This window comes from Chiloscyllium plagiosum, chromosome 13 (assembly GCF_004010195.1).
Source record: "Chiloscyllium plagiosum isolate BGI_BamShark_2017 chromosome 13, ASM401019v2, whole genome shotgun sequence".
NCBI classification, from domain to species: domain Eukaryota; kingdom Metazoa; phylum Chordata; class Chondrichthyes; order Orectolobiformes; family Hemiscylliidae; genus Chiloscyllium; species Chiloscyllium plagiosum.
In genome coordinates, this window is record NC_057722.1 from 53,228,821 (window position 1) to 53,240,945 (window position 12,125).

General features: G+C 40.9%; 1 protein-coding gene across 13 annotated transcripts in view; it reads left to right on the plus strand.

The window, feature by feature from the left end:
- LOC122556034 (flocculation protein FLO11-like) overlaps window positions 1-12,125 on the plus strand; it is a 117,879-nt gene that overhangs the window by 17,492 nt on the left and 88,262 nt on the right. For 2 of the 13 annotated variants that reach the window (XM_043702409.1, XM_043702418.1), the window contains exons 5-9: window positions 1,319-1,390; window positions 2,049-2,144; window positions 5,429-5,524; window positions 6,871-6,966; window positions 10,604-10,699. In XM_043702409.1, the coding sequence (XP_043558344.1) occupies window positions 1,319-1,390; window positions 2,049-2,144; window positions 5,429-5,524; window positions 6,871-6,966; window positions 10,604-10,699 (456 nt within the window). Of the gene's footprint in view, window positions 1-1,228; window positions 1,391-2,048; window positions 2,145-4,581; window positions 4,619-4,671; window positions 4,765-5,428; window positions 5,525-6,870; window positions 6,967-10,068; window positions 10,223-10,603; window positions 10,700-12,125 lie in introns of all 13 variants that reach the window. The other 11 variants (XM_043702413.1, XM_043702410.1, XM_043702411.1 and 8 more) reach the window with 11 other exon arrangements.

Here is a 12,125-nt window from a genome sequence, read left to right on the forward strand (position 1 = left end):
CTAGTTTATGTTATTCTGTGTTCTGTTCTCCTTAGTGTTTCATTCGGTAAACTTGTAAATAAATTTTGTTTTGTTTAAAACAATGTGGTTGGGCCAGTTGCATCACTATTGGAATATCCACTGTATGCCTTCTGAATAAATGAGCAAAGGTCGGGTCTGGGCTAATTTCTGTAAATGTTCAGAGCAGGTCTGGCCTTGTCCACAACAATGACCATAGTGAATAGGACCCTGATTACCAAGTGTTGTCATGTGATGTGTGCACGTGTTTCTTCTAAGATTTTCTTTGTGTTAACGTGATGCTCCAAACCCATCTTGTGACATTCATCTATGGAGCAAACTAGTTTCAAGTGGTGAAGCCACGTTCTGAAGTTAAAATCTAGTTTGTTACATATCGGTAAAAGATAACCTGTTATGTTAGCTTCAGGCTGGTTAATTACATTCACGCTATGAATGATAAGATAATAAGCAATAGGAACAGGAATAGGCCGGTCAGCTCCCGGAGCCTGCTCTGCCATTCATTAGAATCATGGACTGGCCAACATTCCTTATGTTCACTTTCCTGCCATTTACTTATAACCGTTGATTTCCCTTTTGATCAGGAGTCTGTCCTCGTGGCGAAGACATTCTTCCAAACTGCATCCTAAGTTTACATACTTTATTCAGAGACTATGTCCTGTGAGCCTAGATTCTCCCATGAGGAAAACCATCTTCTCAGCATTTACCCTGTGAAGCCCCTTAAGAACACTCTATGGTTCAATGAGATCATCTCTCATTCTTCTAAACTCCAGTGAGTAAAATCCAAACTGCTTAATCTTTGCTCATTGGACAATCCCGATGTTTGGTAATATTGTAGAAATGGGAGCCTGTCCTCTTCCTATCCATCTTCTCTTGTTCTCCCCAGAGTGCACCTTGAAAGGCTGCATTGCTCCATTTCTACTGCATTGAGGATTAAAAGACCCATATGAACCAGTAGACATCTGTGGGTGCAGAAATCTTTGTTGGATTTGGCAATGGGCCCTGCATTGATGCTGACTGAAGATCTGGACAAATCACTTATCCTTGCATTACTGACAGAATCCGCTTCTATTATGTTCTAACTGCACCAATACATGAAGGACAAGAAGATGTCATATTTGCAAATTGAAATATCTCTCAGATTTAATGTTGTCATTTAAATTGTATAGAAGGAAATTTCTTTGAAGACTGAAATGTGATTTTGTTTACACAGCTGTAACTGGTCCAACCACAACTCCTCTGGTTGGAACATCATCTACACCTGTACAATTAACAACTACAGCAGCCTCTGCATCCATCCCAGGAGTGACAACTGCAGAGAACACTACTCAGCACTCAACAACAGAATCCACACCAAACTCAACAACAGCAAATAGTAAGCTAATTTATATGATATTTCACAGCACATGCACTGGAACAAAGTCAATTGTAACATGATTCCCTGCAGAAATATTAAACAAATGTGTTCCTTGGATGGTGATGGCTAGCACAAGGAGACAAAGCTTTAAATTGAGGGGTGATACATATAGGAAAAATGTCAGAGGTAGTTTCTTTTCTCAGCGAGCTCTAGGGGTGTGGAGCGTACTGCCTGCAACAATAGTCGGCTTGCCAACGTTACATGGTGATTGGATAAACATACGGATGATAATGGAGTAGTGTTGGAGAGATACGCTTCAGGTTGGTTCAGTAGCTCGGTGCAACATTGAGGGCTGAAGGGTCAGCACAGTGCTGTAATGTTCTATGTTTTAATAGTGTGCATTTATAGTGGATATTTAACCAGGAAGTTCATGTGGGCAACAATAACTTTTTTAGATAGTATTGTTGAAGCCATCAATACAATGATATATAAAATTGTTCTGGGTTCTGAAGCTCTTGCAGATTTGGAAATGGTAACAAACTGTGTTATACATTGTTAAAGTGTCCAAAATGATTTTTTATTGGAACAGCCACATCAAGTATTGCAATAACAACACAAAGCTCTACTTCCTTCCAACTACTAACAAATACGTCACAAAGCTCTGCATCATCTTCAGTTACACTGGTCCCTCCAACTACACTGAGCAGCACTCAACCATCGACAACTCAGAACATGACAATCTCAACAAATGATGTCAGTTCCACAACACCAGGTAACTGTGAACATCAAACTGTACTCATGAAAGCTATTTCTTGCCTACAGGACTGATAATTGGACAACGCATGCAGTAAACTTTAAAAAGTTTCACCACGCTGAGCTAAAACAATATCAGGATTAGATTAAGCAAAGCACTGGTCTCCAGAACATTTGGCAAAATAATGGCCAATATATATTTAAATTTAATATGTTTGGGCTGGGTAATTTTAACAGGGTTCTATTGTAAATGCACTCAAGTGTGAATTCAAGTTATGTTACAATCTGAAAAAGCATCAGTCTGTACAGTGAAATCCACATGCAAATGGAAAAGGTAGGATGTGACAATATTTCTTATCCTAGATTTTATGACCTCCAATTTCCATTGCGATCCAGAATATGGGTTATCCTGAAGAAAGGGCTTAGCTGTCTAGGTCCATTTCATGACAGCGGTAATATTTGATAAAAGATGGACTGCTGAATTGAAATTCATTGTTTCTTTTCAGGAGGCCGTAAAGACACAGGTTCTGAAATGTCTGGGGTTGATCTAATTGAAGAAGCTTTAAAGTTTAAACTCAAATTCCTTGTCGAATGAAAGGGAAGTGGCCAGTTCTTCCAGCACAATTTTACTCTGGTTTGGGTTTGGTTTGGATTTAGCAGACAGTCAGTTGTGAAGCTGCTGGACCCAAGGTTCAAGCTGATCCTCCCTCTCTCTGACATCTCTCCTGTAGGAACCTGGGTTTGATTTTATCTTTTGTACAAAGGGAATGTTTATGGAGATTGTTGAAAGTATTTGCCACAGCATCATTAAGTTTGGATGATCTCTTGGGTTTTCAGCTAGTTTCAGTTATTCTGTGTTCTGTTCTCCTTTGTGTTTCATTCGGTAATTTTGCGAATAATTTCTGTTTTGTTTAAAACTAAGTGATAGAGCCAGTTGCATCACTTCTGATAATCATAGAATCCACAGTGTGGACCAGGCCATTTGGCCCAACAACTCCACACCGACCATCCAAAGAGTAACCCACTCTTGGAGTATCCACTTAAAAAACAATCAAAGTTAGGGCCTGGGCAAATTTCTTGAAATGTTTTGTGCGAGTCTGGCCTTGTCCATGACAACAACGATTGAGAATAGGATCTTGATTACCAAATGTTGTCATGTGATGTGTGCACATGTTTCTTCTAAGATTTTCTTTGGTTTAATCTGATACTGCAAACCCATCTTGTGACATTAGTCAGTGGAGCTAAGTAGTTTCAAGTGGTGAAGCCACATTCTTAGGTTAAAAAACAAGTTTGTTACCTATCAGGAAGATAACTGGTTATGTTAGCTTGAGGCTGGGTGGGCAGCATGGTGGCTCAGTGGTTAGTACTGCTGGCTCACAGCACCAGGGTCCCAGATTCAATTCCAGCCTTAGGTGAGTGCCTGTGTGGAGTTTGTACAATCTCCCTCTGTCTGTGTGGGTTTCCTCCAGGTGCTCTGGTTTCTTCCCTCAGTCCAAATATGTGCAGGTCAGGTGAGTTGGCAGTACTAAATTTCCCATCATGTTAGGTACATTAGTCAGAGGGAAATGGGTCTGGGTTGGTTGCTCTTCAGAGAGTGAGTACGGGCTTGACCGGCCAAAGGGCCTGTTTGCACACTGTAGGGAATCTCATCTAATCTAAAGTACATTAACACTTTGCACCGTAAGATAATGAGCAATAGGAACAGGAATAGGCCGGTCAGCTCATGGGGCCTGCTCTGCCATTCATTAGAATCATGGACTGGCCAACATTCCTCATGTTCACTTTCCTGCCTTTTCCTTATAAAAATTGATTCCCATATTGATCAGGAGTCTGTCCTCTGGGAGACGAACTTCTTCCACAACCCAATCTTAAGTTTGCAACCTTTATTCAGAGACCATGTCTGTGAACCTAGATTCTCCCATGAGGAAAACCATCCTCTCAGCATTTACCCTGTGAAGCCCCTTAAGAACACTCTATGTTTCAATGAGATCATCTCTCATTCTTCTAAACTCCAGTGAGTAAATTCCAAACCAGTTTAATCTTTGTTCATTGGACAATCCCGATGTTTGGTAATATTGTTGAAAAGGGAGCCTGTCCTCTTCCTATCCATCTTCTCTTGTTCTCCCCTGAGTGCACCTTGAAAGGCTGCATTGCTCCATTTCTACTGCGTTTAGGATTGAAAGACCCATATGAACCAGTAGACATCTGTGGGTGCAGAAATGTTTGTTGGATTTGGCAATGGGCCCAGCATTGATGCTGACTGAAGATCTGGACAAATCACTTACCCTTGCATTACTGACAGAATCCAGTTCTATTATGTTCTAACTACATCAATACATGAAGGACAAGAAGAAGCCATATCTGCAAATTTAAATATCTCTCAGATTTAATGTTGTCATTTAAATTTCATAGAACGAACGTTCTTTGAAGACTGAAACGTGATTTTGTTTACACAGCTGTAACTGGTCCGACCACAACTCCTCTGGTTGGAACATCATCTACACCTGTACAATTAACAACTACAGCAGCCTCAGCATCCATCCCAGGAGTGACAACTGCAGAGAACACCACTCAGCACTCAACAACAGAATCCACACCAAACTCAACAACAGGGAACAATCTCCCAACAACAGCAAATAGTAAGCTAAGTTATATGATATTTCACAGCACATGCACTGGAACAAAGTCAATTGTAACATGATTTCCTGCAGAAATGTTAAACAAATGTTTTCCTCGGATGGTGATGGCTAGCACAAGGAGACAATTCTTTAAATTGAGGGGTGATAGATGTCAGAGGGGAAAGATGTCAGAGGTAGTTTCTTTTCTCAGAGAGCTTTAGGGGTGTGGAGCGTACTGCCTGCAACAATAGTCGGCTTGCCAATGTTACATGGTGATTGGATAAACATGCGGATGACAATGGAGTAGTGTAGGAGAGATAGGCTTCAGATTGGTGCAGCAGCTCGGCACAATATCGAGGGCTGAAGGGCCTGTACTGCGCTGTAATGTTCTATGTTCTAAAGTGTGCATTTATAGTGGATTTATTTAACCAGGAAGTTCATGTGGGCAGCAATAGTTTTTTTTAGATAGTATTGTTGAAGCCACCAATATAATGATATATAACATTGTTCTTGGTTATGAAGCTCCTACAGATTTGGAAATGGTAACAAACTGTGTTATACATTGTTAAAGTGTCCAAATTGATTTTTTATTGGAACAGCCACATCAGCTTTGCAATAAAAACAGAAAGCTTTTCTTCCTTCCAACTACTAACAAATACATCACAAACCGCTGCATCATCTTCAGTTACACAGGTCCCTCCAACTACACTGAGCAGCACTCAACCATCGACAACTCAGAACATGACAATCTCAACAAGTGATGTCAGTTCCACAACACCAGGTAACTGTGAACATCAAACCGTATTCATGAAAGCTATTTCTTGCCTACAGGACTGATAATTAGACAACGCATGCAGTAAACTTTAAAATGTTTCACCACGCTGAGCTAAAACAATGTCAGGATTAGATGAAGCTGAGCAATGGGCTCCAGTTCATTTGGCAAAATAATGGCCAATATATGTTTTAATTAAAAATGTTTGGGCTTGGTAATTTTAACACGGTTCTATTGCAGAGGCATTCAAGTGTAAATTTCAGTTATGTTACAATCTGAAAAAGCATCAATCCGCACAGTGAAATCTACATGCTAGTAGAAAAGTTAGGATGTGACGATATTTCTTATGCAAGATTTTATGACCCCCAATTTCCATTGCGATCCAGAATATGTGTTATCCTGAAGAAAGGGCTTAGCTGTCTCGGTCCATTTCATGACAGCGGTAATATTTGATAAGAGATGGACTGCTGAATTGAAATTCATTGTTTCTTTTCAGGAGGTCGTAAAGACACAGTTTCTGTAATGTCTAGGGTTGATCTACTTGAAGAAGGTTTAAAATTTAAATTAAAAAACACATTTGTATAATGAAAGGGTAGTGGCCAGTTCTTCCAGCACAGTTTTACTCTGGTTTGGGCTTGGTTTGGTATTAGCAGACAGTCAGTTGTGAAGCTGCTGGACCCAAGGTTCAAGCTGATCCTCCCTCTCTCTGACATCTCTCCTGTAGGAACCTGGGTTTGATTTTACCTCTTGTGCCCAGGGAATGTTTATGGAGATTGTTGAAAGTATTTGCCACAGCATCATTAAGTTTGGATGATCTCTTGGGTTTTCAGCTAGTTTAAGTTATTCTGTGTTCTGTTCTCCTTTGTGTCTTTTCTTTTCTCAGAGAGCTTTAGGGGTGTTGAGCGTACTGCCTGCAACAATAGTCGGCTTGCCAACGTTACATGGTGATTGGATAAACATACGGATGATAATGGAGTAGTCTAGGAGAGATAGGCTTCAGATTGGTGCATCAGCTCGGCACAACATCGAGGGCTAAAAGGCCTGTACTGCGCTGTAATGTTCTATGTTCTAATAGTGTGCATTTATAGTGGATTTTAACCAGGAAGTTCATGTGGGCAGCAATAGTTTTTTTAGATAGTATTGTTGAAGCCACCAATATAATGATATATAAAATTGTTCTTGGTTATGAAGTTCCTACAAATTTGGAAATGGTAACAAACTGTGTTATACATTGTTAAAATGTCCAAAATGATTTTTTGTTGGAACAGCCACATCAAGTATTGCAATAAAAACAGAGAGCTCTTCTTCCTTCCAACTACTAACAAATATGTCACAAACCTCTGCATCATCTTCAGTTACACAGGTCCCTCCAACTGCACTGAGCAGCTCTCAACCATCGACAACTCAGAACATGACAATCTCAACAAGTGATGTCAGTTCCACAACACCAGGTAACTGTGAACATCAAACCGTACTCATGAAAGCTATTTCTTGCCTACAGTACTGATAATTGGACAATGCATGCAGTAAACTTTAAAATGTTTCACCACGCTGAGCTAAAACAATGTCAGGATTAGATTTATCTAAGCACTGGTCTCCAGTCCCTTCTAAAGATGACAACAATTTCTTTTTGCAAAGTAATGGCCAATATATGTTTTAATTTTAAAATGTTTGAGCTGGGTAAATTTTAACAGAGTTCTCTTGTAAATGCACTCAAGCGTAAATTCAAGTTATGTTACAATCTGAAAAAGCATCAGTCTGTACACTGAAATCTACATGGTGGCCAAGTTGTTGGAGGGAATCCTGAGGGACAGGATGTAAATGTATTTGGAAAGGCAAGGACTGATTCGGGATAGTCAACATGGCTTGGTATGTGAGAAATCATGTCTTACAGACTTGATTGAATTTTTTGAAGAAGTAGCAAAGAAGATTGATGAGGGCAGAGCAGTAGATGTGATCCGTATTGACTTCAGTAAGGCGTTCGACAAGGTTCCCCATGGAGATTGATTAGCAAGGTTAGATCTCATGGAATACAGGGAGAACTAGCCATTTGGATACAGAACTGGCTCAAAGGTAGAAGACAGAGGGTGGTGGTGGAGAGTTGTTTGTCAGGCTGGAGGCCTGTGACCAGTGGAGTGCCACAAGGATTGGTGCTGGGTCCTCTACTTTTTGTCATTTACAGAAATGATTTCGATGCGAGCATAAAAGGTGCAGTTAGTAAGTTTGCAGATGGCACCAAAATTGGAGGTGTAGTGGACAGCGAAGGGGGTTACCTCAGATTACAACAGGATCTTGACCAGATGGGCCAATGGGCTGAGAAGTGGCAGATGGAGTTTAATTCAGATAAATGCGAGGTGCTGCATTTTGGAAAGCAAATCTTATCAGGACTTATTCACTGAATGGTAAGGTCCTAGGGAGTATTGCTGAAAAAAGAGACCTTTGAGTGCAGGTTCATAGCTCCTTGAACGTGGAGTCACAGGTAGATAGGATAGTGAAGAAGACGTTTGGTATGCTTTCCTTTATTGGTCAGAGTATTGAGTGCAGGAATTGGGAGGCCATGTTGCGGCTGTACAGGACATTGGTTGGGCCACTGTAGGAATATTGCATGCAATTCTGGTCTCCTTCCTATTGGAAAGATGTTGTGAAACTGGAAAGGGTTCAGAAAAGATTTACAAGGATGTTGCCAGGGTTGGAGGATTTGAGCTACAGGGAGAGGCTGAACAGGGTGGGGCTGTCTTCCCTGGAGTGTTGGACGCTGAGGGTGACCTTATAGAGGTTTACAAAATTAAGAGGGGCATGGATAGGATAAATAGACAAAGTCTTTTCCCTGGGGTCGGGGAGTCCAGAACAAGAGGACATAGGTTTAGAGTGAGAGGGAAAAGATATAAAAGAGACCTAAGAGGCCACTTTTTCACACAGAGGGTGGTACGTGTATGGAATGAGCTGCCAGAGGAAGTGGTGGAGGCTGGTACAATTGCAACATTTAAGAGGCATTTGGATGGGTATATGAATAGGAAGGGTTTGGAGGGATATGGGCTGGATGCTGGCAGGTGGGACTAGATTGGGTTGGGATACCTGGTCGGCATGGACAGGTTAGAACGAAGGGCCTGTTTCCATGCTGTACATCTCTGTGACTCTATGACTCTATAAATGGCAAAGTTAGAATGTGGTGATATTTCTTATCCTAGATTTTACGCCCTCCAATTTCCATTGTGATCATGATTATATGTTCTCCCGAAGAAAGGGTGAAGTTGTCTTGGTCCATTTCATGACAGCAGGAATATTTGATAATAGATGGACTGCTGGATTGAAATTCATTGTTCATTGGGCCAGTTGCATCACTCTTGGAGTATCCACTTAAAAAATGAGCAAAGTTAGGGTCTGGGCTAATTTCTTGAAATGTTTTGAGCGAGTTTGGCCTTGTCCATGACAACAGCGATTGAGAATAGGATCTTGATTACCAAATGTTGTCATGTGATGTGTGCACATGTTTCTTCTAAGATTTTCTTTGGGTTAATCTGATACTGCAAATCCATCTTGTGACATTAGTCAGTGGAGCAAAGTCGTTTCAAGTGGTGAAGCCTAGTAAAAGACTAGTATATTACATATTGGGAAGATAACTGGTTATGTTAGCTTGAGGCCGGGTGGGCAACATGGTGGCTCAGTGGTTAGTACTGCTGGCTCACAGCACCAGGGTCCCAGGTTTGATTCCAACCTTGAGCGAGTGCCTGTGTGGAGTTTGCACGTTCTCCCTGTGTCTGCGTGGGTTTCCTCCGGGTGCTCCGGTTTCCTCCCACAGTCCAAAGATGTGCAGATCAGGTGAATTGGCCATGCTAAATTGCCCATCATGTTAGGTACATTAGTCAGAGAGAAATGGGTCTGGATGGGTTGCTCTTTGAAGGGTTAGTCTGGGCTTGTTGGGCCAAAGGGCCTGTTTCCACACTGTAGGGAATCTAAACTACATGAACACTTTGCACGATAATAAGCAATAGGAACAGGAATAGACTGGACAGCTCCTGGAGCCTGCTCTGCCATTCATTAGAATCACGGCCAGGTCAACACTCCTCATGTTCACTTTCCTGCCATTTACTTATAACAGTTGATTCCCCTTTTGATCAGGAGTCTGTCCTCTGGGAGAAGAAATTCTTCCTCAACTCCATCTTAACTTTGCAACCTTCATTCAGAGACTATGTCCTGTGAGCCTAGATTCTCCCATGAGGAAAACCATCCTCTCAGCATTTACCCTGTGAAGCCCCTTAAGAACACTCTATGTTTCAATGAGATCATCTCTCATTCTTCTAAACTCCAGTGAGTAAAGTACAAACCTGTATAATCTTTGCTCATTGGACAATCCCGATGTTTGGTAATATTGTTGAAAAGGGACCCTGTCCTCTTCCTATCCATCTTCTCTTGTTCTCCCCTGAGTGCACCTTGAAAGGCTGCATTGCTCCATTTCTACTGCATTGCGGATTAAAAGACCCATATGAACCTGTAAACATCTGTGGGTGTAGAAATCTTTGTTGGATTTGGCAATGGGCCCTGCATTTCCTCTGGTTGGAACATCATCTACACCTGTACAATTAACAACTACAGCAGCCTCTGCATCCATCCCAGGAGTGACAACTGCAGAGAACACCACTCAGCACTCAACAACAGAATCCACACCGAACTCAACAACAGGGAACAATCTCCCAACAACAGCAAATAGTAAGCTAAGTTATATGATGTTGGACAGCACATGTACTGGAACAAAGTCAATTGCAGAATGATTTCCTGCAGAAATGTTAAATAAATGATTTTCTCGGATGGTGATGGCTAGCACAAGGAATTTAAATTAAGTTAATGTGGGTGACTATACTTTCTTTGGATAGTGTTGTTGAAGTCACCAATATAATGATATATAAAATTGTTTTTGGTTATGAACTTCCTACAGATTTGGAAATGGTGACAAACTGTGTTATACATTGTTAAAGTGTCCAAAATGATTTTTTATTGGAATAGCCACATCAAGTATTGCAATAACAACAGAAAGCTCTTCTTCTTTCCAACTCCTAACAAATACATCACAAAGCTCTGCATCATCTTCAGTTACACAGGTCCCTCCAACTACACTGAGCAGCACTCAACCATCGACAACTCAGAACATGACAACCTCAACAAGTGATGTCAGTTCCACAACACCAGGTAACTGTGAACATCAAACTGTACTCATGAAAGCTATTTCTTGCCTACAGTACTGATAATTGGAAAATGCATGCAGTAAACTTTAAAATGTTTCACCACGCTGAGCTAAAACATTATCAGGATTAGATCAAGCTAAGCACTGGTCCTCAGACCATTTGGCAAAGTAATGGCCAATATATGTTTAATTTTAAAATGTTTGGGCTGGGTAATTTTTACAGGGTTCTATTGTAGAGGCACTCAAGTGTAAATTCAAGTTATGTTACAATCTGAAAAACCATCAGTCAGGACAGTGAAATCTACATGCAAATGGAAATGTTAGGATGTGATGACACTTCTTATCCTAGATTTTATGACCTCAAATTTCCATTGTGATCATGATTATGTGTTATCCCGAAGAAAGAGTGAAGCTGTCTAGGTCCATTTCATGACAGCAGGAATATTTGATAAGAGATGGACTGCTGAATTGAAGTTCATTGTTTCTTTTCAGGCGGTCGTAAAGGCACAGGTTCTGAAATGTCTAGGGTTGATCTACTTGAAGAAGGTTTAAAATTTGAATTAAAAAATACACTAGTAGTATGAAATGGGAGTGGCCAGGTCTCCCAACACAATTTTACTCTGGTTTGGGTTTGGTTTGGTTTTAGCAGACAGTCTGTGAAGCTTCTGGACCCAAGGTTCAAGCTGATCCTCCCTCTCTCTGACATCTCTCCTGTAGGAACCTGGGTTTGATTTTACCTCTTGTGCCCAGGGAATGTTTATGGAGATTGTTGAAAGTATTTGCCACAGCATCATTAAGTTTGGATGATCTCTTGGGTTTTCAGATAGGTTAAGTTATTCTGTGTTCTGTTCTCCTTTGTGTTTCATTCAGTAAACTTGTAAATACATTCTGTTTTGTTTAAAACAAAGTGGCTGGGCCAGTTGCATCACGATTGGAATATCCACTGTACGCCTTCTGAAAAAATGTGCAAAGGTAGGGTCTTGGTTAATTTCTTGAAATGTTCTGAGCAGGTCTGGCCTTGTCCACAACAATGACCATAGAGAATAGGACCCTGATTACCAAGTGTTGTCATGTGATGTGTGCACGTGTTGATCTAAGATTTTCTTTGTGTTAACATGATGCTCCAAACCCATCTTGTGACATTGATCTATGGAGCCAACTAGTTTCAAGTGGTGAAGCCACGTTCTGAAGTTAAAATCTAGTTTGTTCCATATCGGGAAGATAACCGGTTATGTTAGCTTCAGGCCGCTTAGCTACATTCATGCTTTGAACTATAAGATAATAAGAAACAGGAACAGGAATAGCCCAGTCAGCTCCTGGAGCCTAATCTACCATTCATTAGAATCATGGACAGCTCAACATTCCTCATGTTCACTTTCTTGCCTTTTCCTTATAAATGTTGATTCCCATATTGATCAGGAGTCTGTCCTC